The 27,969-nt window shown below is 42.6% G+C and overlaps 1 protein-coding gene across 2 annotated transcripts; it reads left to right on the top strand.

The window, feature by feature from the left end:
- Positions 1-2: 2 nt before the first annotated feature.
- Positions 3-27,853, top strand: stx18 (syntaxin 18). 2 transcript variants are annotated; one of them, XM_061252162.1, is made up of 11 exons: positions 3-277; positions 17,949-18,016; positions 19,334-19,449; positions 20,134-20,211; positions 20,302-20,368; positions 22,187-22,278; positions 22,809-22,900; positions 24,141-24,199; positions 25,339-25,408; positions 26,195-26,275; positions 26,867-27,853. In XM_061252162.1, exons 1-11 carry the CDS (start codon positions 125-127, stop codon positions 26,960-26,962), a joined length of 972 nt encoding a protein of 323 aa, XP_061108146.1. In that variant the 5' UTR covers positions 3-124; the 3' UTR covers positions 26,963-27,853. The 2 variants fall into 2 exon arrangements, with proteins under 2 accessions (XP_061108146.1, XP_061108147.1); XM_061252163.1 differs by lacking the exon at positions 3-277 and adding an exon at positions 14,651-14,717.
- The last annotated feature ends 116 nt before the right edge of the window (positions 27,854-27,969 follow it).

Raw genomic sequence — 27,969 nt, 5'->3', positions numbered from 1 at the left:
TGTTCTCTCTGAAACCACGTGCCAAACTCGTCGCAAAAAGATGACGATGTTTACGGTGACGTGGAAAGCCGACACTGGAAAGTAGCATATTTTGCGAACGAAACAGCGCGATTTCACTTTAGAAATGGCTGTTGATATCACTTTATTATTCAAAGCGAGTGTTAAAACAGTCAAAACACGAAACAAAGCCATAGGAGTTGGGTTCGATTCTACGAAAGATGAAATCTTTAAGAAAAGCAGACCTAAGAGTGGATTTTCTACGAGAGCAAAGGAGGTGGTGAGTAAAACTAAATGCATGAAAATAAGTTTTCCTGCTTCGTAAGGTTAACTCTCGTTATGCAAGCAGAATCAACGTATTTATAACATGCAATTATTTATTTGCAAATATTTATAACGTTCGCTGTCATTAATATACCACATAATATTGGCTAATAGCGTGCTAGAACTAATGCTTGCTAGATTGCTAATGTTAACGAGAGTCTTAATATTAATATTTTAGAAAGAGTAGAGCTTTATTTTATTTACAATGGCATATGTGTACTTGCAATATCAGCTATATACGCAGTATTCTCTTTTAGTTTTACTTTTCCACAAGAAAAATAATTTGACAGATGAATATATCAGCCATATTGGCTCCTCCATTTTGAGCCAATATGGCGTCTGTGAATAGCGATATAGCGTTTACAGATGGCTATAGCAGTTATTTTGACATTGCTTCTATGGGTGCGTATCTTTGTACAAGTTAACACAAGATCTTGAATTGATTTCGCTAATCTGTGGGGAAAAATAACCGCAAACAAAAGGCTTGCATTTGATTATGGACTGACACGTGGATTTAAAGTGATAATGTAACACATTATGTAATGACCATATTTACCTACCTTCACAGTGTCCCTGATATAAATAAACCGTTGTATTTTTACATCTTATAATGCTCCGAAAGAAACACTGAAGCGTTCAATAGTCTGTCATCGCATTGGCTTGTATCAGGATGATGAAGTCAATGGTAGAGTATCCTTACTTGTCATGCTCACAACCTTATGGAACAGGTTGACACTTTCAGGTTTCAGATAAGCATGTGATCGTGTGTAGGAGCCACTATTGAGTTAACATCCACCTTCATTTTCGACCTATGACATAAAGCTTGCTAGTACTTTCTACAGCCAATGAGATTTCAGGTTTGTAACTGTCTCACAAACTGTCTAGAGTGTCAAGCCAGAGAGAGGCAATGTGTTGGATATATTTAACTTGAAAAATATGGGTTTAAATGAAGCAGTCTAAATTTGTCACTCACTGTTGCAAGTTATAATATTAAAATCATACACAGCTTGTTTTGGCCTATAACAGCAAATCACACAAACCACAGCAGGACAAGGCATCACCTGGTATAATAAATAAGCTGTTGTCATATCTGCTGCAAGATCACATAGGTATGCATCAGCACATTGTATCACATTTCTGGGATTGATGTTTCATCCTAGTAAAAAGAAACACATGTTTTGTTTATTTGGAGCATGCTTCTTTAGTTGCAGTTATATAAGCGTAAATGTGTGCACTAGGGAGTGTAGAGTATAGCTGGTTAGCGTGAATGGCTGTGAAAATAATATAGGCTATGTGAGAGTGCGATAGCCGACACTATGCCGGTTATGAGTTTCGTTTAACTGGGCCTACGTCTCGTCTCTGAAAATATACTTTTTTTTTTTTTTTTTCAATGTTAATATTGCCCTCCTTTTGTTTTTCATTGGGTAACATGAATTCTAATACCACAGACTTTTTTTTTTTTTTTACAAGGATGTTCTCCACTTCCGTAGGTCGCTTTGGATAAAAACGTGATTGTAACACCGCAACACCCTGGACGGATGGATATGAATGTTTATTTTAACCTTAAAAAAAAAAGGTCAGCTGTTTTGTTTTTAAATTCCTCAGAAAGGCCCCTGCAGTGCCATGCTGACTGACTGGCCCCACTCAGACAGGAATGATTAAAGCGAGTTGAAAGCGTATCTGTGTATTAACTGTGGCAGAAGAAGCAATAATGGGAAAGCCGCAGAGTGCAGTGCTCTGGACCACAGCGCAGTGGGTGTTTATCCTGCGGCACTGTGTCCCCTCTGGCTGCCCGTGAGCATTCAGACTCCGCATCAAAAGCCCCCCGTACCACACGTTAAACTCTTCACCCATCCATCTTTCCTGCCCTCTTTCCTCCCGGGGTTTTAATGGGCATTTTCATTTCTGCCATTTTCGCTTTTTTCCGCGTTTTTTAAACGTCTGATTTATTTTTGGGGATTTGACAGAACTCTTAATTGTTAGCGAGCCCATGATGGAGTAAATTAGGGAAAATCGTTACAGGCTTTAAGGTGAGGGATGTGCCATGGAACGGCGAGGGAGAAAAGTGCTGTACACTGTCAGTGCTGGTGCTCCAGAGTGAACTTGAAGGAAAGTAAGTGATCATAACCAGCAGTGTGGTGTAGTAGTACAAGATGGGCAGTAGTGTTGAGTATAGTAATATTTACTAAGATGGGCAGTAGTGTTGAGTGTAGTAATAGTTACTAAAATGGGCAGTAGTGTGGAGTTTAGTAATAGTTACTAAGATGGGCAGTAGTGTTGAGTATAGTAATAGTTACTACGATGGGCAGTAGTGTGGAGTATAGTCGTAGTTAGGATGGCCAGCAGAGTGGATATTAGGATGGCTAGCACACATAATACTGTATCAGTGTATTACTGTATTTTTATTTGTTGCCACAGAGCCATTAGCCTAAATTATCTTTAGTTGACAAACAAATTTCAAAAACCTTTTCTCAGTACATGTTCTGGCATATTTCAACAAGATGCCCTGTTTGTCCTGGAAAGTTAGATACTTTTTTCTGCGCATTTGGAAGTATGTCCAAATGACTCCCATACTTTATGCAACAGTGAAAAAAAAAAAAAAAAAACTTTTGTTTTGTTTCAGCTGAGATTAAATTGAATGTACTGTACTTATTTTAATGAAGTTACTCTGCAGATGCAGGGCTATGCCAGAACTAGAATTATTACTATTTTTTTGGTTGAAAATGACTCATGCTGAAATTGCTGTGTGTGTGAGTTTGGTCGTCATTTGACCCAAGTTGGGGTCATTTTCATTTAAATTCACTGAAATGAACTGAAATAATATTAATTACTTGCTCATCCCTCATCAAAATGGGGCATTTGCAATTCCTAAATTAAATTTTAATTCATTACCTTAGCTGAGCAGGGATTGACCCCAATCCTGCAGTTGAAATAGAAATCCCTTTCTCATAAAGGTGGGAATTTGCTAGGAGTAGGTCTAAGTAATGCGACCATGTTGATGTCACACAAGCAGGTACACTGGCCATGGCACTTTTGGAAGCATTGTTGTAGCGTTCCTCCTGTGGGCTATGACTGCCACGCAATTTGCTCCGCAGTGCACTCTCAGCAAATGCAGTCTCGCAGCCTGCTCCAAGTCCTGTCTTTTCTTTCCGGAAATAATGAACCCCACCCCTTTGGCAGTCAAATTGAAGATATGCCTTAATGAAGGAACAGAATGTGCCCAAGTTCCTGGTTTTAGTGATGGGAAACCCTATAGGCTAGTCGCTCCATGTAGTCTCTTGCGCTCTCTGTGTCCTGTACAGACTAAATCGCCTAGAAACCCACATTGTGACTTTGGAATGTCCTGGCTGCAGTCGGTTACATTGTGGTCTACGACTTTAAAAAAAAAACATAAAATACATCTTTTTTTTTTTTTTTTTAAGCCCCCTTCAAAAGTATGATTTCATAAACATGCAGCAATAACATTTTCATTCAGCTTCTAACAGTTTCTTTAGGAAAACTGATCCTCTCTAGAGCCAGTGATTAAAGGTAGAAGATCAAAACAAAGGGAATATTAAATTAGGTCCCCAGTAACAATGTTGACAGTTTGCCCATAATTCCCTGCAGATGTGAGCTTTTTAAGACTCAAATAGTTTCCTCTGTTCCCTGTGACAGTCAGCGATATTGATAAAAAATGGAAAATAAGCCGTATGTTTTTTTTTCTCCTCCTCCTTTCTACAGAAACATGGCTTGTTGCTGACCTAAACGCTTCATTCTCTAGTATTATGTGAAAGAATTGGGATGCCCTGTCCCGTGTGGGTCAGTCTAGTTCTGTATTATGTGAAAAAGTTGGGATGCCCTGTCTCGTGTGGGTCAGTCTAGTTCTAGTATTATGTGAAAGAGTTGGGATGCCCTGTCTAGTGTGGGTCAGTCTAGTTCTAGTGTTCATCTATTTGTTTATCCGTCAGGGAAGGTGCAGCTAGCATTGTTACAGGTTAAAAACATGCAACAGATTCCATTCCATTCCACACCAAATAAGCAAACAAAGGTCCCTGGTTAGGCTTTTAATACTTAAAAAAAAAAAAAATCAGTTCCAATCTTCATCACAAAACCATGAACATATACATGACTAAAACCGATAATAATTTGCAATAATTGACAATGTTTAGATAATTGGCAGAGATTACAGGTCTGTTTAAGCCGGTGTTTTTGTAAAAAAAAAAAATCTTCACTGAAACTAAACTAAACTAAAACGAACCTCCCTACCAAATGAGGGGTAACAGAAAATCCATTTGTGTTGTGCCATTCTGCAGTTGCCATTTGTCAAACAACTTGTGGTGATTTGAATGCTACCTTGTTAATTTCATTTAAAAATCAATTAAGAAATAAAAAATTAAAAAATTAAAAAAGCTGTCAACTGAGCAACTTGGATATTTGCTAATTTGTCATTTGTTCTTGATCAGTTATTTTCTAATTCTCTGTGATGGTGATTTCAGTGTGCTCCCCTTCCATTCTGCGTGCCACCATCTCACAGTGAACATAGGAGCCAAATTGTGAATTTGTGTTTCGGAATAGCACTGGCACCTGATCAGCCAGAATCAGAATAGGTGGTTTGACTATATTTTCTTTGAATTTCCTGCAGGTCCACAGTCTGCCAACACAAATGAACCATACACTGAACATACATCGATGGAACTGGCCTTCATAAGTGCTGAAATGGAAAGTACACACTCGTTACTGCCCATTGCCTTTTGGGGTTGTGTGCCATTTCACGGGCCCTTCAGCGTATCTTTAATGAGACCTTTAAGAATAACACTAGCAGTGTAAATAACAAATAAAACCATAACTGAGAAACCACATTCAAATGTTCCAGATGAATTGGTTAGTCTGTATTGACAGATTTTTGGGTCAGAACATGTTAAATTCGATATTTCCCATTTCCACTATGCTCATTCTGGGAGCACTGGATACAGATCAGAATAGTGCTCCACTGGACCCAGGCGATTGTTTTACATTCTCAATTTTAAGTGAAATGTTTCAATTCGCTGAAAGCCAAAGTGATCGTCCCTAACCCTCACATCCGCCTGCACTCCGTCACGGTTCCTTGGGGCAGATCTTTGACATCTGCTACAGCCATGTATACTGTCTACTGTCAAAGCACATGTGCTGACCACTGGGCGGATGAGGCGACATGGCTCAGGCAGTAAGAGCAGTCGTCTGGCAGTCGGAGGGTTGCCGGTTCGATCCCCCGCCCGGGCTGTGTCGAAGTGTCCCTGAGCAAGACACCTAACCCCCAAATGCTCCTGACGAGCTGGTCGGGGCCTTGCATGGCAGCCAATCGCCGTCGGTGTGTGAGTGTGTGTATGAATGGGTGAATGAGGAGCATCAATTGTACAGTGCTTTGGGTAAAGGCGCTATATAAATGCCACTTATCCATTTATCATTCACCATGTGCCCGGGGCAGGAAGGATGCTGTGGTGTCACAGACGTGTTGCAAAACACTGTTTTCCCCTCGATCCAAGAAAAGGAACTGCTGATTCTCCAGACACGAGCTACTCTCCCAAATTCTCCCAGCAAATGCCCTTGGTCAGGGCCATCTGGTCCCCATGGCTAAGCCAGACCACCGCTTTGCCTAAATGAGCTTGTATTAATGTTCGGTTTGACTTAAACCTCGGAGGCTTTCGAATTATTTTTTCTTCATAATATCTGTAGCATGGGCAATTCACTTACTATAGCAGTTTCACACTGGACTGGAGTAAGAGCAGATTTTCTGTGTTGTCTCCTTAGCCGATGGTGAGGGGTACCTCACGCCAGGCTCCGCCCCCCCATCCATCCCATGTACATGCACCGTCTCTCTGTCATTACCCTGGACAGGGAGATGCCACAGGATTAAGTCAATGCAAGCCCTCACAGTAATAAGTCAAATCATAAGAGCAGTTGTACATTTTCATAAACGTTTCAGTGATGAAATTATTTTTTATTTTCTCTGAATACTTTTTCTTAGGACACTTTCTCTGCAGTACAGTAGTATATTACAGCTTTTTAGATTTTAACAATTCTGTATGGTAAACAGTCTGTCTGTTGTTGGAAACGGTCCGTTTAAGGCTTTTCCTTTTACATTGTTGCAATGTGTTTTTTATGCAGTGTTAACTTGGCACATGCTTGTGGCTGTCATTCTGCTGCGACTAGGCATGATTGTGTGATTTGCACAGTGATTGTGTTTTTACAACATCAGTTTAGAACCCTGTTCTGTCTCTCACAGATTACCCTGGAGTGTTTAGTGAGGCATGAGCCACCCATTGACCAGCAATGAATGAGTTCATTAACTGCTCATTAACCCTTTAAAGAGTCTGTTCTTTTTAAATGTTTTTTCAAAATTTTAAGTCTGTTTTAGAACTCTAGAATTGCTTTCTATAGATTTTTACATTGGTATTACCATGTTTTGTTTGTTCTAATCACCTGTCTGTGATCTTGCACCTTAAACGGTTATTATTCAGTATTCAATAAAAGCATTATTCAATAATCCAGGGTGCCTGTGTTCATAATTTAAACTTCATTTGCTACCATGGGAACAAACTTTCATTTGTTGCTGTTGCAGTTGTTTTTTTATATTCAGGCCTTTGATGTAGTTTACTCCATATATATATATATCAATATATGTTTTGAACCATTTCAAAATGTGTTCATAACAACTGGCTGGATTCTGACCTGCATGCAGGCATTCTCTGTAATGACACACTGCTCATACATACATAATACATAATCATTAGATACCGTAGGAATAGGAAGGAACAGCCATGACTATCAGTGTAACAAGCTGCTTTTACATCCTTGTAAGTAAAATTACATGCAGAAAAAATAGTGATTTAAATTGTAAAAAATTCTGGCAGTGTGTAACATTTACTTGTCTTCAACTGATTTTCTGTAGGAAGCCACAGTCTTTTTCCCCCAAAACATGAGGCGGGCAGACCAAACATTTTCTACTTCTTATTTAGAAAATAACATACTATACAATACTGCTTATGAACAGCGGATACATTGTAAAGGTATGATCATTTATCATGCTTATCATAGTAAAATAATTACTTTTTATTTGTTAATCATGTACAAGAGCAGAACGTTGTCATTCATATGTTTGTTTCTTCAGTGTATAAAGGGTCAACTTTAAATTCATGATGCAACAGTAAGTCCCATTGCCACTATCAATTTGGAAGTGTAAAAAAAAAAAAAAAAACAGTTTGGAAAGTGAAACTATTGATGATCCTTCTGAGGTGAGAACGTTATCTTTTCCTGCACTTTCTGCTGGAGCTGAGCTGTAAACCCACACCAGTGTCTCCCAGTCCCTGTGCATGCTGGGGTTCATTCCCACTGAGATACGATTCCTAACCTCAGACTACCGGGCCCGATTGAGCACTTTCTCCTTTCTGAGAAAAGTGTACAGCTTGGGTTTGTGTTTCTGCTATTGAAAACATTTCATAAAATGATTTTCCCAGCTTGTTTTTCGTCCAGTTGTGTTGCTCAATCTAATTCTTAATACAGAATCCTTGAAACACATTTGATTGAATGAGCTGATGTTCGTTAGCATGCAAGCATGATCTTCCATCTTCCAAGAAATTAAAAAAGCTTCCGACAATACATTTATTTTTTAAGCGACTTCTGGTCATAAGTAACGGGGTGGCGGTGTAGTAAAACGTTTGTAACTCGGAAGTGGCATGTTCGGGTCCTGGCATTCTGGCCTTGAGTAAGGCAGCCAATCTGAATCACTTCAGAGAAAATGTCCAGTTTAATAAAAGTAATCTCACTAAGCCCCTCTGGATAAGAGCATCTGCTAAATGCCAAAGAGTAAACTGAGTAAAGATTTCATCAAATCTGAGTATTCAAACTAGAAGAAGCAGCAAAACCAAGGGTGCCCTGGACCAGAGACTGGAAACACTGACCCAGCCTCAATGATTTCATTTGTTCATTTGAAAACAAATCATTTAATGTCCTTTTAAATTGTTTGTATTAAGTTTATGACATTTCAGTTACTATTACATGGGAAAAATATGGTTCTCTCTGCTTTAAATGTGATTTAAATTTTAACCAGTACATAATTCAGATTTTATATAGGACACAGAACAGAGTCAGAATGACATGTTGGGCATTAGTACAGACTCGCATATTTCCAAATAGTGCGGAAGAATAGTCTTGGCACTTGTTTAGACAGTTTATCCAATTTGCTGTACACATGGAGTTTAGTAAGTGCTCAAAGGCTTGGTCTATTAAATACATTATTTTAATGTTTAAAGACCTAAATCTCCCAGGCCCATTCAGCCCCCCACCCCATCCCACACCAACATATCTTACACTTCCAACCGTTTTTATACTTAGAGGTAGGATACAATTGTAGAAAATGACTTTAAACCTGACAGTTACCTGGGGCGTTTCCCTGGGGGGGAAAGAAAGAAACCATTAAAGAGATGAAAGAGCGTTTGGAAAACATTGACCTTAGCAGGCAGACGACAATTATAAGGACCAGTCCAAACAGCTCCCTGGTCTGTTCTTTCCCCTCAAGAGCTTGCTGCCCATGTGTGTCTAATCCCGCAATTACAGAGCCGGCTCAATTACCTTTTCAAACTGCGCACAGACCGGAGACTGGGCAGCGCGCTCACTCCCAGTTTAAGGTTTGTGTCTAGACCGCAAATTGACCACAGTCTAAAAGGCTAAAATTTATTTCTAATTTTTGTTATTTTTTCCCCCCCTCGTTCTCTCCTTCTCTCGCTCTCTCTCGGTCTTCCTCCGCCCGATAGCTGTGATGTCCGATCGCTGCGTTTCATTTTCGCCTTTCTCCCCGTACTGTTTGACAAGTTGTGGCCGCGGGAGCGAAGCATTTCGCCAGTCACCACTTTTTTTCTCTCTTTTTTTTTTTTTTTTCCACCGTCAAAAGATCGCTTGCACTAGTATATTTAGTTTTTATTAAAAGCTCTCCAGTGGTAAATGCTAAGCCGTGAACCGAATGGCTTTTGCGCTGCGGCGCGGGGGGGGGGGGGGTAGTTTAAAGTGCACCGCTCACAGCCAATAAGCTCTACCCTCGGTAGCGCGAGGCTCATTGGGGAAGAAGGTACGGGAGAATTCTCCGTCATGCTCCGCAGACGCTAACAGACCGGTAGGCCCCACGGGTCCTTTGAAGAGCTGTCTCCAGCCTGGCCCTGGAGCAGGCCAGCCTTTCAGCGCCCGGGCCTCCCTCAATCAACTGCCGATGTTACCGACGTTTGTGATTGTTCTCATATTTAGTTTTTTTTTTTTTAATACTGTAGACGCTTAACGACTACTTCGGAGCTGGGATGGCTCTCCCGTACGGAAAATGAATATTTGTAAAAATATCTTGATGTAATCAAAATGCCACTGACTGTAAGGTGTTTTGATGTTGGCATTCTGTTGATAAATCTAGCTTGTCCAGAATGGACACCACAGTCTCATTCTGCAAACAAAATAACAGAACAATTCAACGTTTTTGAACGGGGCATCCTTTTACCCTCATATCTATACAAGATTGACACACGCATGTTCCAGAATAAATAAACCAAAAATCTGGGAACAAAAAGAGGCCTTTGAAAAAAAAAGACACCCAATATCTCTTACTTCCTCACCAGGGACCGCTACTTTGATTCGGTGAACCTTCCCAGTAGAAATTAAAGCAAAGTCCTCTGAACTTGAGACCAAAACATAAAAGAGGGGGGCTTCTCCCTTGAAGTGAATACGTTTTTTTTATTTTTTTGGACAAGACAAACAAATGAAACATTTTTGTTTTGTCAGCGCCGAAAAAAACATCGCCCGGGCAACACGAGCGGAAAATGTGGCGGTAGTTTCCCTCCGCCCTGGAACCACGGCCTCGTGTCCTGGAACCCGACTTCGCTGGGGTCTGGGAGCCAGTGTCCCTGCAAACAGAGCAGCGCATAACAAAGGCCCAATTTCATATTCCTCTTCAAACAGCCGCGCAAAAAAAAACCCGAAACGCAATCGCACAGAGGATGTGCAGACCCCGGCGCCACATCTGAAGGAGTCCCTCCTCCCTCCCTCTGAATGAACTCGCGTCTTGTGTGTGGGAAAGAAGACAATAACACGATAAATAAACCAGGACGTTTATTCCGTGCCGCCTCCTATACAAGTACACACGCGTGGGCTCTTCCCTGAGCAGAGTTCCTCTTCGGTGAAGATGTTAATCAACACCTTAACTCTTAATTAGCCGTCCGTTTGCTTTTCAGCAGTTGTGCCAAGTCATATTACCGATTTGATACTTTGTGTTTGTGCTGTTGTGTCACGGTTCCCTCAACCTGAATCATCAATATCCCAATTTATGTCTTCCGTTTGCTTGAATTTTTTTATTGGGAGATCATCTAAAAAAGCTTTGGACCGACGTGTAATGCAAAATATAAAAGAAAACTTACCCTGTATGAAAATTCACATTTACTCTACATGCTCCATTTTTGTGTTAGAAAGAGCTGTTCAGGAACATTGAGCAACAGCGTTGTATAGCACACTGTACCCTGTTTAATGAGTCATAGAAATTCAAGGAATGGGACTTTGAAGCTCCTGAAAAGGGTTTGAATTGGTGGCACGGGCGAGTGTGGGCACCGTGTTTGTAGTGTAGAGGAAGGGACGCAGTTTCGTTAAAGGGGCGCGGGAGAGCTGAACTGAACGCAGGACATGGTTTTGGCCACTGCTCTGGTTCCAGATGAAGTTTTCCTGGTGCCCAGCCACGGCTCTCGCAGCGTAGCTGTGATGGTTGGTCCGTGCCGCACCGTGGCAGAACACTGCCGGTTTTGTTTTTCGAGGAGTGCGGCAGGCCCGTGGGTGTTTCCGTCATTAGTAAATGGATTTCTACCCTTTTCAGTTCGGTAGAACACAATTGGAGTCCAGAAATCCAAACCAAGCTGGGTGCTTTTTTTTCCCACCCGAGAGAAAGTCAAAGAACAAACACAAATACAAGCCCCTGTTGCTGAAGCTCTTTTATCCTGAATGATGGGGTATCGACTGTCTGCGCAGTGAGGTGTATTTAGATGTGTGTCGGACATAACAGACCTAACAGTGTGTGGAATTTGATTTAGTAAATTATCCTTAATTTTCTTGAATAATCTTTATTCCACTGTGAAGCACATTGGATTGTTTATATCTTTGTATGAATCATCCTGTACAATAGAAGATGATTATTATCATAATTACATAATTAACGCAATCTGTTTTGGTGTAATTGTAGAGGAGATTGAAGCAGCCAGTGTGATCTGTTAGCACAGCATGCTAATTCTAGGTCTTATAGTAGGTCCTAACAGCCATATGGATCTCTGACCCTCTGAGTAGAGGCTAAAGTAACTGATCATTTCTGTATTATCTGTATTATGTATTAATTCTGTGCAGGATAACACTGCAGCAGCCTGTATCCACGGTGCGCTAATTTCACTGTATCAGCGTTTCTGGCTGTTTGTCGTTGTGCTTCTGTGTCTCTTGGTCATGGTCAGGCGCAGGCCATGGTGAAATATGTTACATCCTTATCCTCCTTTGCTTGGTGTAGGCGCCTGCTAATCTGAGCATTTCGCATGCAAGTGTGCTCTAGATGTTCACTTTCCCTTAGCCTTGCATTGTCTGCCCTCCACCTTGCAATTGACAACAAACTGACAAACTGTTTAACTGTTTAACAGGTCCCTGACGTGTGACTATGGATGCAGGCTACTTTTGTATGTTGGCCTGGATGCGGGCCTGTTTTCCGTTCTGGTTCCTCAGTGGTGGAATGACTTGCCCTGCATCCACCACTGGAGGGAAATAGGGTGTGAGTTGATTACAGTATGTGCCTATAAATCCAATTAGCCATCGCCTGCACAAACAGAGTGGAGATTAGCCCAACTGCTAAAGAGACCGTTTAGCAGCAAATTCACCCACAGTAAAGCCCCTCAAATCATAACCTGATGTGTGGATGATCCCCCTGAGTTAACTTTGAGTGTGTGAGCGTGTGTGTGCGTGTGTGTGTGTGCGTGTGTGTGTGCGTGTGTGTGTGTGTGTGTGTGTGTGTGAAAGTGTGAGAGAGCCAGGGTGTGTGTGAGCCAGAGAGAGTGACAGCGCATGTTTATGGGGACTTTGCCTGTGTGTGTTTGCTTGCGTGTGTGTATGCGCGTGTGCAGGAGGGAGAGACAGAGCCAAGCCGTGCATGTGTATGGGATGTATGTGGGATGTATGTGGGATGTGTACTCTGTAGGATTTGGCCCGTGGCTGGGGTTGAGGCAGAGGTCACTGAATTCCAGGCCCTGCAGTAATGCGGGTATCAGAAAGCTGGTCTTTGCTCCACAGTAATGCAAGCACACTCTTCTCTACACCTTCATCCTCCCGGATAAATCAGCCTCTTTGCCTTATCTTCATCGCTTATCAGAGAAATCTGACCAAACTACGCTATTCCAGTATAGTGCACACAAACCTAAAAGCAAATCAATATTACCTACGTCCAGGATGGGGCCTACTTCTGTCTTGCCAGTCATTTTAAAAATGTATCTTACTGTGTGTGTCTTGTATATTATGAGTATACTAATAATAGAGGTTTAATAATTTTTAGAGGATGTTTTGGTAGAATAGCTTAAGAAAATAAGAATAGACTCTGATATTCTGATACTGAATCTGATATTCTGTGTCTCATTTGATTACTGCCGTTTAATTCAGGCCTGTACTAAGCATTCCAAGCTTGAAAAGTAGTTTTAAAATTACTACACTGTACATCCCTTCATTTTAATGCGATTTTTATGGATTGAATGCCGTGAAAATAATTGTGAGTGTGGCCCTTCAGGGTGAGAGCTAGAGTAGTTGTTTTTTGTCAATTTTGTCAGCCGTGCAAATTATTGTTAAAATCATGGATAATTTATTTTTTTATTTTCATCCTCATTGACAAAATAGCCTTCACTGTTTCACTGTTTCTGGAGCCTTCTTCAACATAAAATCACTACTTCTGGCATTTCAGGAGTGCCTTAAAGAAAGATGGATTCCTGGGTTCCCTATGGCTTGCTTTATAATTTAGACTAGGGTATACTGTGAAGCGCATTATGATTAATTCTTCGTAAAGTTTAATTGATTCATCCAGCAGGAAACTATACAAGCTATACATGCTTTCTTTTCCTCATCGGTCGATTTTTTTTTTAGCATCGGAAATTAGAAAAAACTGATGGTAAGATCAGTGCTAATGTATAAACGTACTGCATAAGTAAAAAGAATAATCTGGTGTCTATGCGTTTATATTTGTATTAAAGATTAGACTTGTCTATCCAACGGTAAGAAAAACATTAAAATTGATAAATGAATAACACCTTAATTATAAGGTGCACATTTTGGTCAGTTGTAGTATTGACTTAATTGCCCATGTCACTTTTTTGAACATGTTCTTTTTTATAACTTTAACACCTCAATTAACTGGACTTTCCAATTCATGGTTAGCAATTTACATTTTTTCCTAAATGTTTAGCTTAGTGCATCTTATATTGTATCATTATATAATTTTTTGTTTTTTGTTTTTTGTTTGTATGCTTTGGTTGTTTATTGTCAGTCTGACTATGACAACTTTTCTGGCAGAAATAGCGCACTTTTTTCACTGGACTGTGTCTGTGGTGGTGTTTGACTGTGGTAAAAGTTCCTTCTTCTTCTAAACGGCTAAACAGTTTATGTTTGGTTATGTCTCTCATGTGAACGAGACGCTGGATGCGAAATTATGTTGTGATATAAAAGCGCGGTAATGAAACTCAGCTGTTCGCGATGCTTTGTTCGGCGACGCCGCGGAGGACCCAGAATGCAGCTGGGCCGGAGAGTAGGGGGTAACACCTGGAAGCTCTCTCCGCACCGCGCCCGTTTACCCCAGACTGCTGCTTTCCCTCATTATCACAGTCTTTACGTGACCCGTTTTCCACAAAGTTCAAATGGACTTTTAAATCCTCCCTCAAAACCCTTCCTTTAATTTTCATAATAATCACCCGCCCCCCCCTCGCCCCCCACTTCCCTGTGTGCGTGGATACTACGAGCTGATGTGAAACAGAAAGCGCACGGCTAAAGGGATGGGGGTTGATGATAAGATTAGATGTAGCCAGGCTGACTGTCTCCTTTGGCCTGAGCCCCCCAGACCCTCCCCTGAACACACACACACACACACACGTACGCACACATACACACAGCACAAGGCCACCCCTACCTCATTGTTTAGGTATTACTCGCTCTTTAGGGTCTTAAATTACAAGAGCAATTGATCCCAATGACCTCATGTAAAGCCCTCACGGTTTCAGTGGGAATATGAGCTGAAATGTACACACAGCAGGCAAATCAACTCAAACTTTTTCCTGTTTCCCCAGGGCAGGGCAAACACTGTGGACCCAGTGCCATCTGCTGGTGGAGGAGTGTATTGCACCCAGGCAGGAAAGGTGAACTAAAAAGCCAATTTGGATGCAATCAGATGCATTGCTGCCAAGTGGTATGGGATGCAGTGGATTTGTGATAATTTTCCCATTTTAGGCTGTTGAAGCTTATATTTTCCTCCGGTTCCTGTGTATTCCTTATTAATACTCTTGGTAGACAGCATACACAGCATGCCAATCTATATGTTATATGAAAATACAGATTCATATGTCTGTTTTTCAGTCTCCATCATTTTACTGAGTTTGTTGTAGCTACTAACAGGTCTCAAACCCTCCCTTGCACTATACTGTTCCTGTAGCCTAGTGGCTTATGTGCTTGACTGGGTCCTGGAAGGTTGTTGGTTAAAGCCCTGGTATAGCCACAATAAGATCCGCACAGCTGTTGGGCCCGTGAGCAAGGCCCTTAACCCCACAATGATCCAGGGGGGGATTGTCCCCTGCTTGGGCTAGTCAACTGTAAGTCGCTTCAGAAAAAAAAGTCTCAGCTAAATAACTGTAATGTAATGTAATCCTGGTGTGACCTATTTATAATCATCCTGCATAGCTACCATGCTTTTTGCCCCCAAACTGGCCAAAAATCATCCACCCCTGCCAGTGGTCGGTGAGGGCTGGGCGGGAGAAGCAGATCCTAATGATGGCAGAAGGAGGAGGTAATGGGGTGTGGGCTTTGTTTGGGATTATGAGGCAATGTCCGGGAAAAAAGCGCGGCAGTGACTCAACGGCAGCTGTAGTCTGCCTGTCACAATGACGGCGGTTAACCTCCAGATTAGCGCATTGGGACGACACGCCTGTCTAACCCGAGTGAGACGGTGTGGATATCAGGATAAGACTAATTGCCCAACTTCCTGCCTGAAAGCTGTATCTGTGGGTCCAGACGAGGGCAGTGGCGGTGGCCCTGTTCTGTTCTACGCGTCCAGACAGCTTTAGCGTCAGCTGGAGCCAGGGGAAAAGAACATGAGAAAGGGGGGGTATTTGTGCCAGGGAATCCAGGGGTACAGCCGACATAATATAGTCTACACTCACTCAGCACTTTATTAGGTATTAGAACAGTTTTTTGGACTTATTAAGTCTTCTACTGCTGTAGCATATCCACTTAGAGGTTAGAAGTGTGTGTGTCCTGCAAACCACTGTTTGCAGGGCATGTTTGGTTATTTGCGTAACTGTCACCTTCCTGTCAGCATTGAGCAGTGTGGCCCTTCTCCTCTAACCTCATTAACAATGTGTTTTTGCCCGCGGAACTGCTGCTCTCTGGATGTTTTTTCCAACCATTTTCAACTCTAGGGACTGTAGAGGAGATCAGCAGTTTCTGAGATATTCTAACCACCCTGTCTGGCACCAACAATCATCCCACGGTCAAAGTCACTTGGATCACATCCCTTCCCCATTCTGACATTTGGCCTGAAAAACAGCTGAGCCTCTTGTCCATGTCTGCATGCTTTTATACATTTAGTTGCTGGCACATGATTGGCTGATTAAATATGTGCATTAACAAGCTGGTGTTCCTAATAAAGTGCTCAGTGGGTGTATATGAGCAGATTGCTATCATGCACTGAAGGTAGTGGGCGAAAGTGCCCTAGAGCTGGGTACATGGAGAGGGATCACATCAGACATTGTTTTCATTCAAAAATATGAGACTATTGTACATTGTGTTACATATCTCCCTGGATATTGTTTGATTAGATGAGTCTCAAAACAGGATCTGGAACATGGACTGATGTAAAAAGAGCTGTCCTGGGTTTTTATCAAGCTAGCTCTATAATCCTGCTTTCTGATACTGGCCCTTGGTTAGCCGATGCCGTGAGATATCTGTGAATGCCAAGAGACTCTTGTTAAGGTTTCGGTTACACCTCACTCTCCCTGACTTTCCCTCCTCCTGAAACATGTGAGCCTTTCTTCATTCGTCTCCCCAAAAAATTGCGAATATACTGAAGCCTGTACAGCGATTAACATTTCACCCCATAAAATAGTGTTATTACAAGGACGGACTCGCAGTCCGTATTCATTAGCTTAACTGCTTAAGTCATGCAGTAGCCCTATTCATTTCTCTCTGTATTTTCCTTTTACGATCAATTTTATGAAATGTATTTATGTTAGGCTCCTGAATGGTGGAAACCTGTCACGGACACCTCCAGGATTCCCACAGTCGTACGAGGTATTTTTAGAGGGCTTATTAGAGCAGAACGGGCGGGGGGGAGGAGAGACCCGGGGAGGGTGGATGAGGTTACTTTACAACTGCAGCAATTTGGTAATTGCGGCAATTAGGAAAAAAAGATGGTTCAGTTCCTTTACCAAAATAATCGCGGCGGTTACGGGGTCTTTGCCACAGTCAAACTCATTGTGTTCCCGCTCCCCTTGACAGCGCTCGGGCTAGCTAACGGGTCCGCGGCTCTGCCTGTGACGCACTCGCGCCTCGCGGCCAAGGCTCCAGCCGTTCTGACGGCTTTTTTTTTTTTTTTGAAATGTCGACGTTTGGCACAGTTACAGGAATGAACACGGGCTTGGATGTCTTCTCGTGCACATTTTTTCGTATGTTTTCTCGAGACGGATTGTCCAAAGAAAATGTGAGAGGCAGGCTTGCCGCGATTATATTTGCGAAGTAGGTCATTATGACATGTTTGTGTCACCGGGGGTTAGCGTAGCTCATGTTTATTGACCTTTATTAGGAGACGTTGACACCATGTAAGGTTTCTTTAATGGTGTCAAAGTTTGTCCTAAATCACATCTCACTCTGCACCTTGGCACAGGAGAGGTCGTTTAGTACATAAGAAGGAAGTTGAAAGGCGCAGTATACCCAACCCTTAGTAAAACCCTTATGTATTCATTAAGTAGCTTTGTTTGTACTCTCTCCCAGTATGAGCTAAAGTGTATTTAGGTTGCAGTTGACTGGTAAAGAATCTGCAGTTTGTATCCAGTAGGGTCACTGCTGTCTAGTATCAAAAAATGGTAACACTGTCACTTGCATGAATCTCTGATTGTACTCACTATAAAAGTAATTTCTCCAACTAACTGCCAAGACTTTGTGATTGCCAAGACTTTGCGATTGCATCTTTGTAACGCATTAGTGATTACCAATGCCTGCCCTTGAATGAACTTATAAGGGCAGTCGCTATTAAAACATTTTTGGTCAAGTGTGTTTGTTTTAAGTGTGACTGTTTTTCATTTCAGTCCCATATGATAAATATTTGATGTTTTTTCATTTTTTTCATTTTCCTTTGTTTATTTTTTTGTGTTTTTCAGATCACAAACATCACCAAGCTGAAGGACTTTCTGCTGAAGCACAGGAGGGACTACGTCAACGCCGGCAGGTAGCCTACTTGTTTGAGTCTGCCTCGACAGGGCTGCTTTCTCCCTCCTGGAATCCACAGTCTCGCTCTCAGATTGGCGGAGGGAAGCAGGCTGGCATGAGGTCAATTTCAAGTGGGGTGGTCTGCTGAGGATTTGGCTAATTGTGTGGAATAATTGACCCAAAACCACTGAAGAAGACAGGATCAAGCCCCGGGCCTAATCCCTGACTTCCTGTTCTTAAGACCTGGAGGTTGAGAGAGGGCGGAGTGGGTGATAAAAGTGGAGCTCGGTGGAGCCCCCCATTCCCTGCTTAACTGGCTTCTGAAAGGAGGGTATTATTCATCTGAAATGATTCTACATAGTTTAATTAGCCTCCTGTTAAGACTGATGGTGTCAGGTAAGAATGTGCTTCCAGGCAGTCTCTTGTAATGAGGAGAGGATTAGATATCATTAAAGGCTTTACTTAAATCCTGTACCTATTCACTGGTGTTGTAATAGCTCTTTGTACTCGCAGAGGTTCCTCCCCAATTGAGATTACTGTTGGTGACTTCATTTTATTTTCAGTTAGAGGGCTTATTTATATCGATTTAAAGAGGAGACGGCAAGCCGACCTTTTTGGCTGCTGTTTGAGGTTTGTGGTTGGGTTGATGTTTTGATTAAGTATAATGCCGGATATTCAGCTTACTGAGATAATTAGGAAACCCTCCAGTCTGATTGCGAACATTACGTACAGATCATAACTTGTCTCTTGAGCTCATTAGTACTGCGTTCGAGAGAATGCCATTGCAATACTTCCATTTCACCACTGGAGGGAAACATACTGTCTTTTTAACTTGCTAAATTCAACCCACGCATTGCCTTGGATGACAGAAATCAGGGCCGTACAACCTTTTAAACAGTTACTGTGGTACTGACTATGAAAATGTCAGCACGGAGGTCAGGCTGATCATACTCTCTGGTAATGGTTAGAGATTCTTCACACTGCAGTTCCCTGCTATTTTTGAATCTACCATCATTCATAGATACCTCCTTGTTTAGACAGTATTATTCTGACAGTAGTTTGTTGGAATGGATATTAGGCATTAGGTTCAGTTGGGTTTAGCTAGGTTAGTGTAGGTTAGAGGAAACTTCAGTTGGGTTTGAGTAGGCTAAAGACAGGTTCAGTTTTGTTAGGTACAGATTCAGTTATGTTAGAGATGTGTTCAGTTACTGTATGTTGGAGTAGGTTGGAGGACGCTTCAGTTAGGTTAGAGTAGGCTAAAGACAGGTTCAGTTAGGTACATTGAGGTTGTAGACAGGTTCAGGTAAGATCTGTAATGCTCATTGTTTCTTCACAGTCTGATCTCATCAGACCTCACCCGAATGACAGACAGCGAGCGTGACCAGATCGATCAGGATGCTCAGATCTTCATGAGAACCTGCTCCGACGCCATCAAGCAGCTTCGAGCCGAGGGTGAATTTCCTGCACCTACACGTACACGGGCCATTAACACCCATCTCACACACTCGCTCAACCTCTCACCTAGCAGGCACTCTCAAGGCTCACTTAATATTCTCTCAGCTCATCCACATCAGCGAAGTCCACCGTGAACAACATCCTGACAATATCCTGCTGCGACACACAGTTAACACTCTGCCCTCTGCACTCGCGTACTGCTCTCTGCACTCACTTAAACCTCGCCCTCAGTGACCCCTTCACATCAAACAGCCCCAAGCTGAGCGTGTGTGTGCACAACCAACACAAACACACGCTACACAGTCACTGCTGACACACTCTCAATACTCACTTAACACAGACTACAAGCGCTCACTCAACACGCGCTTGTCAGTCAGCTACGCGCTGACAGTGATTACAGCACTTACTACGACCGTCAGTGGCCGTGTAATCTGCTCTTGACCCTCTCTTTCTGTTTGTACTCTTGTCAAAATATTCTGTAAGACACCTTGTATTGCAATCTTTCTTCGGCACTGCACACTTAAGCACACTGTGTGTGATACAGAGCTGAGCCCTAAATGACATTATTAGGCTTGATTGCTTATATTAAAGTGGAGTCCCTATTTCTTTAGTTCAGATTTGCGGTGTGCCTGTTATAAATGCACTGTACATCAAGGCTGGTTCTGTGTCTGTGCGCTTCAGCGGACAAGCAGGTCACCAGCGCTCAGGTGAAGGAGCACAGGGGAGCGGTTTTGGACCTGATAGACGACTACCTGAAAAGTGAGTGTGTTTGTAGTACTCTTACAGTCACGCTAATAGAGTGTTAATGCTGCAGTTAAGAGAAACTGAGACCACACTGCCATTTTGCAGGCGTGTGCAAGCTCTACTCTGAGCAGAGAGCTATTCGTGTGAAGAGGGTTGTTGACAAGAAGAGACTGTGAGTATCTCATCAAACCACAGATGATTACCAAATGTAGCATTACAAATGTACCATATACCACTGCCCATAAAATGTAGCGTGTGCTATTACCATCTGGCACATACCATACGGTACCATAACATTATCCACTGTAATTGATTTTACAGTTCACCATATGCCATCACCAGTCCTGTGTACACCACCAGATACCGTGCACATATAACATTTTCTCACTGCTGTGAACAAGATGGTGCTTTTGATGCTGAATATCCTGTGTGTCTTCCCCAAATTCCAGAGCAGCCTCTCCTAACAGCCTGCTGCATTAGCCGCTACATTAGACTGGCTATTCCATGCGACCAACTGGGTCCTGTCGTCACTGTATAACCCCCATGTTATTAGGCCCAAAGAGGATGGGGATGTCAGCTGATACTTATATGGACAATTTCACATTAACTGCAAAGGAACGAAATCACGTACGAATAACACTGGAATTGATTCTTGCGGTGGTTTTCTGCTCAGGTTAGAAACAAGACGTACATTTTCTCCCGTCCTTTCCTATGGCGTGATATGAGTAGTGTTCATGCGAAGGACTGTTCGCATGAGTTTAATTGAGCGTTCTCCGGCAGATGCCATGCGAGCAGAGGCCCTACAGAGACACGAACGCTCTCTCACACATGTCATGTAACAGGCGAAAGGGTGTCTGAAACATTCCCCCGAAATGAATACCTTTTCCTTTGTCCTCCGAAACACAATGCTTTCGGCCCGCAGCTACACCGCGCCAGCTGGGGAATATGGTTATTATTGATATTCAGAATTATGCAAATGAGAGGGGCCTCTTCCATTGTGAAGTGTGAAATCTCTCGGTCCTCAGAGGCGTGTGCTAATCTGTCTCTCCATTCAAACCGGGGCTGCCTCGTTTAACTGCCTCCGCCCAGCGGAGAATGGCAGCGATTCTGCGGTGCCCTCGCACTCCTTTAGAACAAAAGGAACCAATGTTCCCTCAGAACTTCTTGACCACGACCCGCACGGACCTTTTCATTTCAAGAGAAAAGGGCTTTTTTAAATTCTCTGTTAAGTTTTTAGGAAAGTTACGTTACAGACACTGATGAGAGCAGATGCAGAGAGAGTCACATTTCTGGCACCCCATTTTCAGAGGGTAATGCATCACCTTTGAAGGCAGTGCTGGGGTATCGCTTTCCGGTGATTTTCTCTGATGATTGCTTTTGTTCTAAACGAGGCAAGCAAACTGCGATGTTGGCTAGGCTGGCAGTGTGGTGTAGGAGCTTGGGACCCAGATTCTAACCAGCATGTCTTCCAAATTCATTTTGTCTATTTATCTATGATTGCAATTGCCTTCTATGGCAACAAAATGCATATTCTGCATTTAACCCATCCTAGTTACTTAGGAGCCAGCCATAGTGCAGCACCTGGGGACCAACTCCAGTTCTGAGGCCAGTGCCTTGGTCAAGGACAAGGCAGGAGCACACCAAGGGGCATCTTCCATTAACCTACCCTGCATGTCTTTGGACTGTGGGAGGAAACCGGAGTACCCGGAGGAAACCCACCACACTTGTGCCACTCTTGAGCAGGGCGCACAACCTGAATCTCGGTACTACACAGTGCACTCAGTTAAGATGGCAGGTTTGTAACCGACACATGGAAGGTTCCAGCCTCAGGGGTCATGCTGCTTTTGTTCCCTTGAACAAGGTGCTTAACCTGAATGTCTGCCACTCTGCATTTGAAAATCTGATCAAATGTGAGTAGTATGTGAGCTGTGAGAAATGTGTGAATTCTGGATCTGGGGATAAGTGATATGATGGAGTGATATTGCTGCAGCTCCAGACTGGAGCCTGAACAGCACGGGGTGGTGGAGAAGAGTCCGGAGAAGGAGCAGGCCGAGGAGAAGGTGGTGAAGGAGGAGAACAGTGGTGAGAGGGCGTTCATTTCACTCTTTCACTGACACGTCCCCACATCAAAACTGCCCTTTTATGGATTGTCATGGATTGCCTATTATTTGTCTGTGAAAGACAAATAATAACACAAATGACACAAATATGGCTGCTTTTAAAAAATATATTATGAGCCACGTTGGAGCCTCTTTGGTGATGTTTTGTGCTGATTATCATAAAATGTGCTTTATTTACCTAAACATGAAACAAAGATACAATTTATGAATTTATATCCGTGGCAATTGTAGAACATTTTTGATGACTTCTGAACTATGATACACGCATGATCTCACCTTAATCTGGACCCTGGAAGTATCCACAAATCAGCGTTGGTGCTCCATTTGTTGTTGCCAAAAGCACTTGTGATTGGTGGAGCTTTGATCTGAAAACTCGTAACCGTAGTGTGTTCTATGATAATTAGACTAACGTCTCATCCTGATTTTATTATCCCTGGTCATACAGGAAATGGGCTGTACAGACAATCATCTTGTCATGATCTGTCCCTCTAGAGAAGGCGGTGCCAGACGTGCAGAAGACCGACGTGGGTCTATGGGAGGACAGCCGAGTGGAGGATGAGCTCTCCCCCGAGGAAATCCAGATGGTACGGTCCACTGCTGCTGATTATACACTGTGTGTAGTCAATACACACACACATACACACACACACACACACACACTCTCTCACACACTCGCATACACACACACACACACACACACACACTCTCTCACACACTCGCATACACACACACACACACTCACATACACACACACACACACACACTCACATACACACTCACATACACGTACACACCCACACACACACACACACACTCTCACATACACACACACACACACACTCACATACACACTCACATACGCACGCACACACACACACACACACACACACACACACACACTCACATACACGCACACACACACACACACACTCATACACACACACACACACACACACACTCACATACACACTCACATACACAGACACACACACACACACACTCACATGCACACACACACACACACACATACACACACACACACACACACACTCACATGCACACACACACACACACACTCACATACACACTCACATACACACTCACAAATGCACACACACACACATACACACACACTCACATACACGCACACACACACACTCACATACACACACACACACTCACATACACACTCACATGCACACACACACACACACACACTCACACACACACATACACACACACACACACACACACACTCGCATACACACACACACACACACTCTCGCACACACACACACATACTACAACTATGCAACAACTCTCCACTGCACATCTTGGACTTTGTGGCTTGCGTTTTCTCCTGACATACAGTGTGAATTATGGGACCTTATATACACAGGTGTATGCCTTTCTAAATTATGTCCAATCCATTACATTTGCCACTGGTGGACTCCAATCAAGTTCTAGACACATCTCAAGGACAATTAAAGCAAACAGGATGCACCTGACCACAATTTGAATTCCCTTTTCAGTTTTTTTACTAAAATTGCAAAAAATGTCTAAAAACATGTTTTCGCTTTGTCGTTATGGGCTATTGTGTGTAGATTGATGGACAGAAATGTCTACAACACTATAAGTGTGCAAGACGTAAAGGGGTCTGAATACTTTCAGGAGCCACTGTATACTCAACACTGAGATCCCTGAGATCCCTTACCCAGACTGATGTGGAGCCAGGCTCGATATGAGCGGTTACTGTTGGGTGTGGTGTGAGTGGGTGAGACTCAGTAGGCCCTGCACTGGTCACTGACGATGTGTCTGATGCAGTTTGAACAGGAGAACCAGCGGCTGGTGAGTGAAATGAGCAGTCTGGTGGATGAAGTAAGGTGAGTGTTTTGTTTTTAAATAGCTTCATTTTAATAGTTTGCTTGAATCAATGACATAGCAACCAGATAAACGTTTCACGTGATGGAAACACCTCATCCCTTTTCTTTCCATTATCATTATTAAACCCACTTTCAAGTTACTCTTGGATTTTTATTCTCAATCTTATCTGGTGACAACTGAATCGGTAACGCCGTCTTGTACTGCTGATTAATGTTGCTGTTGCTGGCGTTCTGTTAGCAGTTCAATTTGCAAATTAATTCAAATGTAGATAAATATCTATCCATGCCTGCAACAGTGAGTCACATAAGATGTTGTAAAATACTGAGGTCACAAAATAATAATAATGGCTCCCTTTTAAGTCTGTCCATGACATCCTCCCACAGGAATTTAAATGTGCATTTCAAAGCCAGCAGGACTGATTTAATCTAATATGCTATCTGACACCCATGGCAGATTGCGATGATTACAATAGTTCATGAAGCTAGTAAATACAGCAGGGAATTAGCATATCCAGGGATGATCTTCTGCAGTGTAGCTGTAGTATAGTATAGTAGATCTGTGAGCTGCAGTTACAGTGATGTTGCCAGTTCGAGCCCAGCACTGAGCTTCCCTGGACCATTGCCCACTGCACGGGCTGTCCTTCAGAGTCAATGGACATGCCCTCGTACACTGTATTATTTATAGCCCACTGTTGCTAGGATGCATGTTTATGGCTTTATTAATAAAGACTCATTGGCTGAGATTCTTAGCTTGGAGTGGTGAATGGGGAGGGGTTGGATTTACTCCTATTGTCTCATAAGCATTTCTATGATTGCTCTCTCTGTCTCTCTCTCTCTCTCTCACACTCACTCACTCTTTCTCCATGTGTCGCTGTTTATTCTTTATATTGGCCAATTAAGGCTCCACCTTTTTTCCCCTCTTTAGTTTGGACAACCATATAATCCTCTTTTTTCATTTGTTGCCATTTTGGAATGGAATAAGAGTGGAAAGTTGACATAATCAGCATTACTTTGGTATAAGATGGTGATAACATCCTTTGGCATGAGGTCACGTTGTTGAGTGGCTGTGCGGTTTTATAATGAGGCATTCTGCTGGTGGTGGTAGTCTGAGAGGCCTCTCCCCGCTCTCCTCCCCACAGGCAGATCGAGGGGAAGGTGGTGGAGATTTCACGGCTGCAGGAGATATTCGCAGAGAAAGTTTTACAGCAGGTACTGTCTCCTCGTGTCAGTCACAGAATTCAGCAGCACACACTATGGAACTTTTCTTTCTTTTCTTTTTCAACATTTTACAAAAGAATAAAGATTCAGAAATGAACTAAGAAGAGAGGGGAAAGAAAAGTTGTGAACTCGTGTAGCTTTGCAGAGAGGCCTGTCTGGCTTGTGTTCTAGAAAAATGACAGAATTGTGTTATTCGCTGGTTCTTATTTTTGAAGGAGTGTAAGTTATTCTCTGCATGCGCGTCTCTCTGTTCCTGAGGTTAGACTGCGGCACAAGGCTGTTGCGGTGTTTCATAAGATGCTGGATGTTCACACTGTTCTGTCCAAACACGGGCGTCTGCAGTCACACAGGGTTCAGATGAAAACTCACTTACACTGATGTGGAAACTGAAAATGTTGATTACCGTGCACTGTCCCTAGTAAAATAAAAAAAATTGAAACATTTTTAAGTAAAACAGTGCAGAGTAACCCAAATGCCATATTCAGGAATACCGATTGGTGTATACAGATTATTGTTTGGTTTGAATTGTGATATTTGGAAGGAGACCTCAGCGGAAAAAGATAATTAGTATCAAGTGGAGAATGAAGTGAAAGTTATGCACAATAAAACCCGTGTCTTGATGCTGGATTTGGGTAATGGCAGTACAAGACGAACAGATGTCCTCCTCCGGTTAACCCCCTCATCCACTCCAGACGCAGGTCACTTTGCTAGTTGATGCAGACACAGACCGTCCACACCTCACTGTGCTCTGACTGCTGTGTGACTCCCACCCTGCAGGAGACCGAGATAGACAGCATTCACCAACTTGTGGTGGGTGCCACTGAAAACGTCAAAGAGGGCAACGAGGATATCAGAGAGGTAATGTGGCTTCAGGGTACGCCTGAATCACTGCGCACTTCACTAATGATGTGAGAGACAACACTATGAGAAAGTGTCATTCAATGGCTGAGTGAAACATTAGTATAAAAATATAAATATACTACATATAAACAAACTGGCACTGCCAATCATTTTTATATACTATACTACATTTTATTGTATTGCATTTGCGTTGGTATTTAAGTGAGATGCGTGGTTCATAAACACGTTATGTGGTATCTCTCCCTCACCCTCACCCAGTCTAGATTTTCCCTTAGGAGACACTGAGTGACAACACGTTGTAGCTCCATGTTTTATGGAGTTCATAAACCCATTGCTAATTTGTGTGTGTGTGTGTTCATTCATCATTTCCCTGTCCCTTTCATTTTCTTTATTTTGTGTATGCGGTGCACTGCACTCGGTAGTAAATATTGATTTGTATTAACTTGGAAAATATAGGATGACAAGTTTATGTTTTCGTATTCTTGCAATGTTCTGTTGAAGCTGCCAGTGGACCTGCAGTGATGCGGGTTTTCGTTGGTGAGGAAACGTACAGGAGATAACGGCTTGTGTTTCTGCTCTTTTCCTCAGGCTATCAAAAACAACGCCGGGTTCCGGGTGTGGATCCTCTTCTTCCTCGTCATGTGTTCCTTTTCCCTCCTCTTCCTGGACTGGTATGACGGTTAACCCGCGAGGCCGAGGGTTTCTTCGCAGGAAGTGACATCACAGACTGACCCCAGCCCATGTCGGGGGGGGAGACTCACAGGACGCTGCATGCCTGCTGAAGTTCTGCCGTCACTGCTCTCTGTCGCACCTAGTAGAGACACACTGCCCCGTTGAGCAGAGCGCTGCCTTGTTTCCAGACTTTCTGGGCTTCCCTGTCCATTTCCCTAATGTACTCTACCTGCCCTTTATAGCGCAGCGAATAAAATCTGGACAGATTGTTTGCAAGCCAGAATTGCTTAAGTGCATTGGAATTACCTGTAATTATGCCTAGAAGAAGAATCTTCCTTGATGGCCATATTTAATTTAGCACAGAATAAAATATTAATATTTTTAGTTTGACTTGTCACATCTGTTCACGAAGTGAAAATGTCTAGGTACTATCGATGAATGCATCCTCATCCTTGTTAATTTCATATCCTTTGGAATTTTAACTATCCATCATGGCTACAGCTGGATTTTATCCATCAAAAACGATTTATTGGCTTACAGAGTACTGAAAAACTCCAGTATGAATTCGTATTTGTATTTGTATGAGAACAGCACAGTTTATTTAATAATTAAGTCACATAACAAAAAGTAAAATGCACTACGTACAGCAACTGACATGGCATTAAAACATGAATCTGTTCTGGTAAAACGACAGTGGAATCATTTCTATTTTTATTTTTATTATTTTTTAATTCCCTGTTTTTGATATTTCATATAGTAGAAATTAATTTGTTCCTTTACAAGTGGTTCTGCTTAACAGGGGCTTGACACAGTGGTCCTCGGGTCCTCAAATGTCTCCATGCTAACTGGTCTGTTCATTTCCAGGTCAGAGGTCAGGGGTGAAATAAATTCTTCCTTTCAGCAGATGTGAGAAAACCCGTTTCTTTTTCCTGCGACTTTCATTTGTCAGCTCGCCGGTAGCGGCCCCCGTTCTACTGTACGTACAAGGGCCCAATTACAACTCCTCACCCTCTGTCATA

This window comes from Conger conger, chromosome 8, assembly GCF_963514075.1.
Source record: "Conger conger chromosome 8, fConCon1.1, whole genome shotgun sequence".
Lineage (NCBI taxonomy): Eukaryota > Metazoa > Chordata > Actinopteri > Anguilliformes > Congridae > Conger > Conger conger.
The sequence above is the reverse complement of the archived record's forward strand: the minus strand, read 5'-3'. Positions and strand labels throughout refer to the sequence as shown.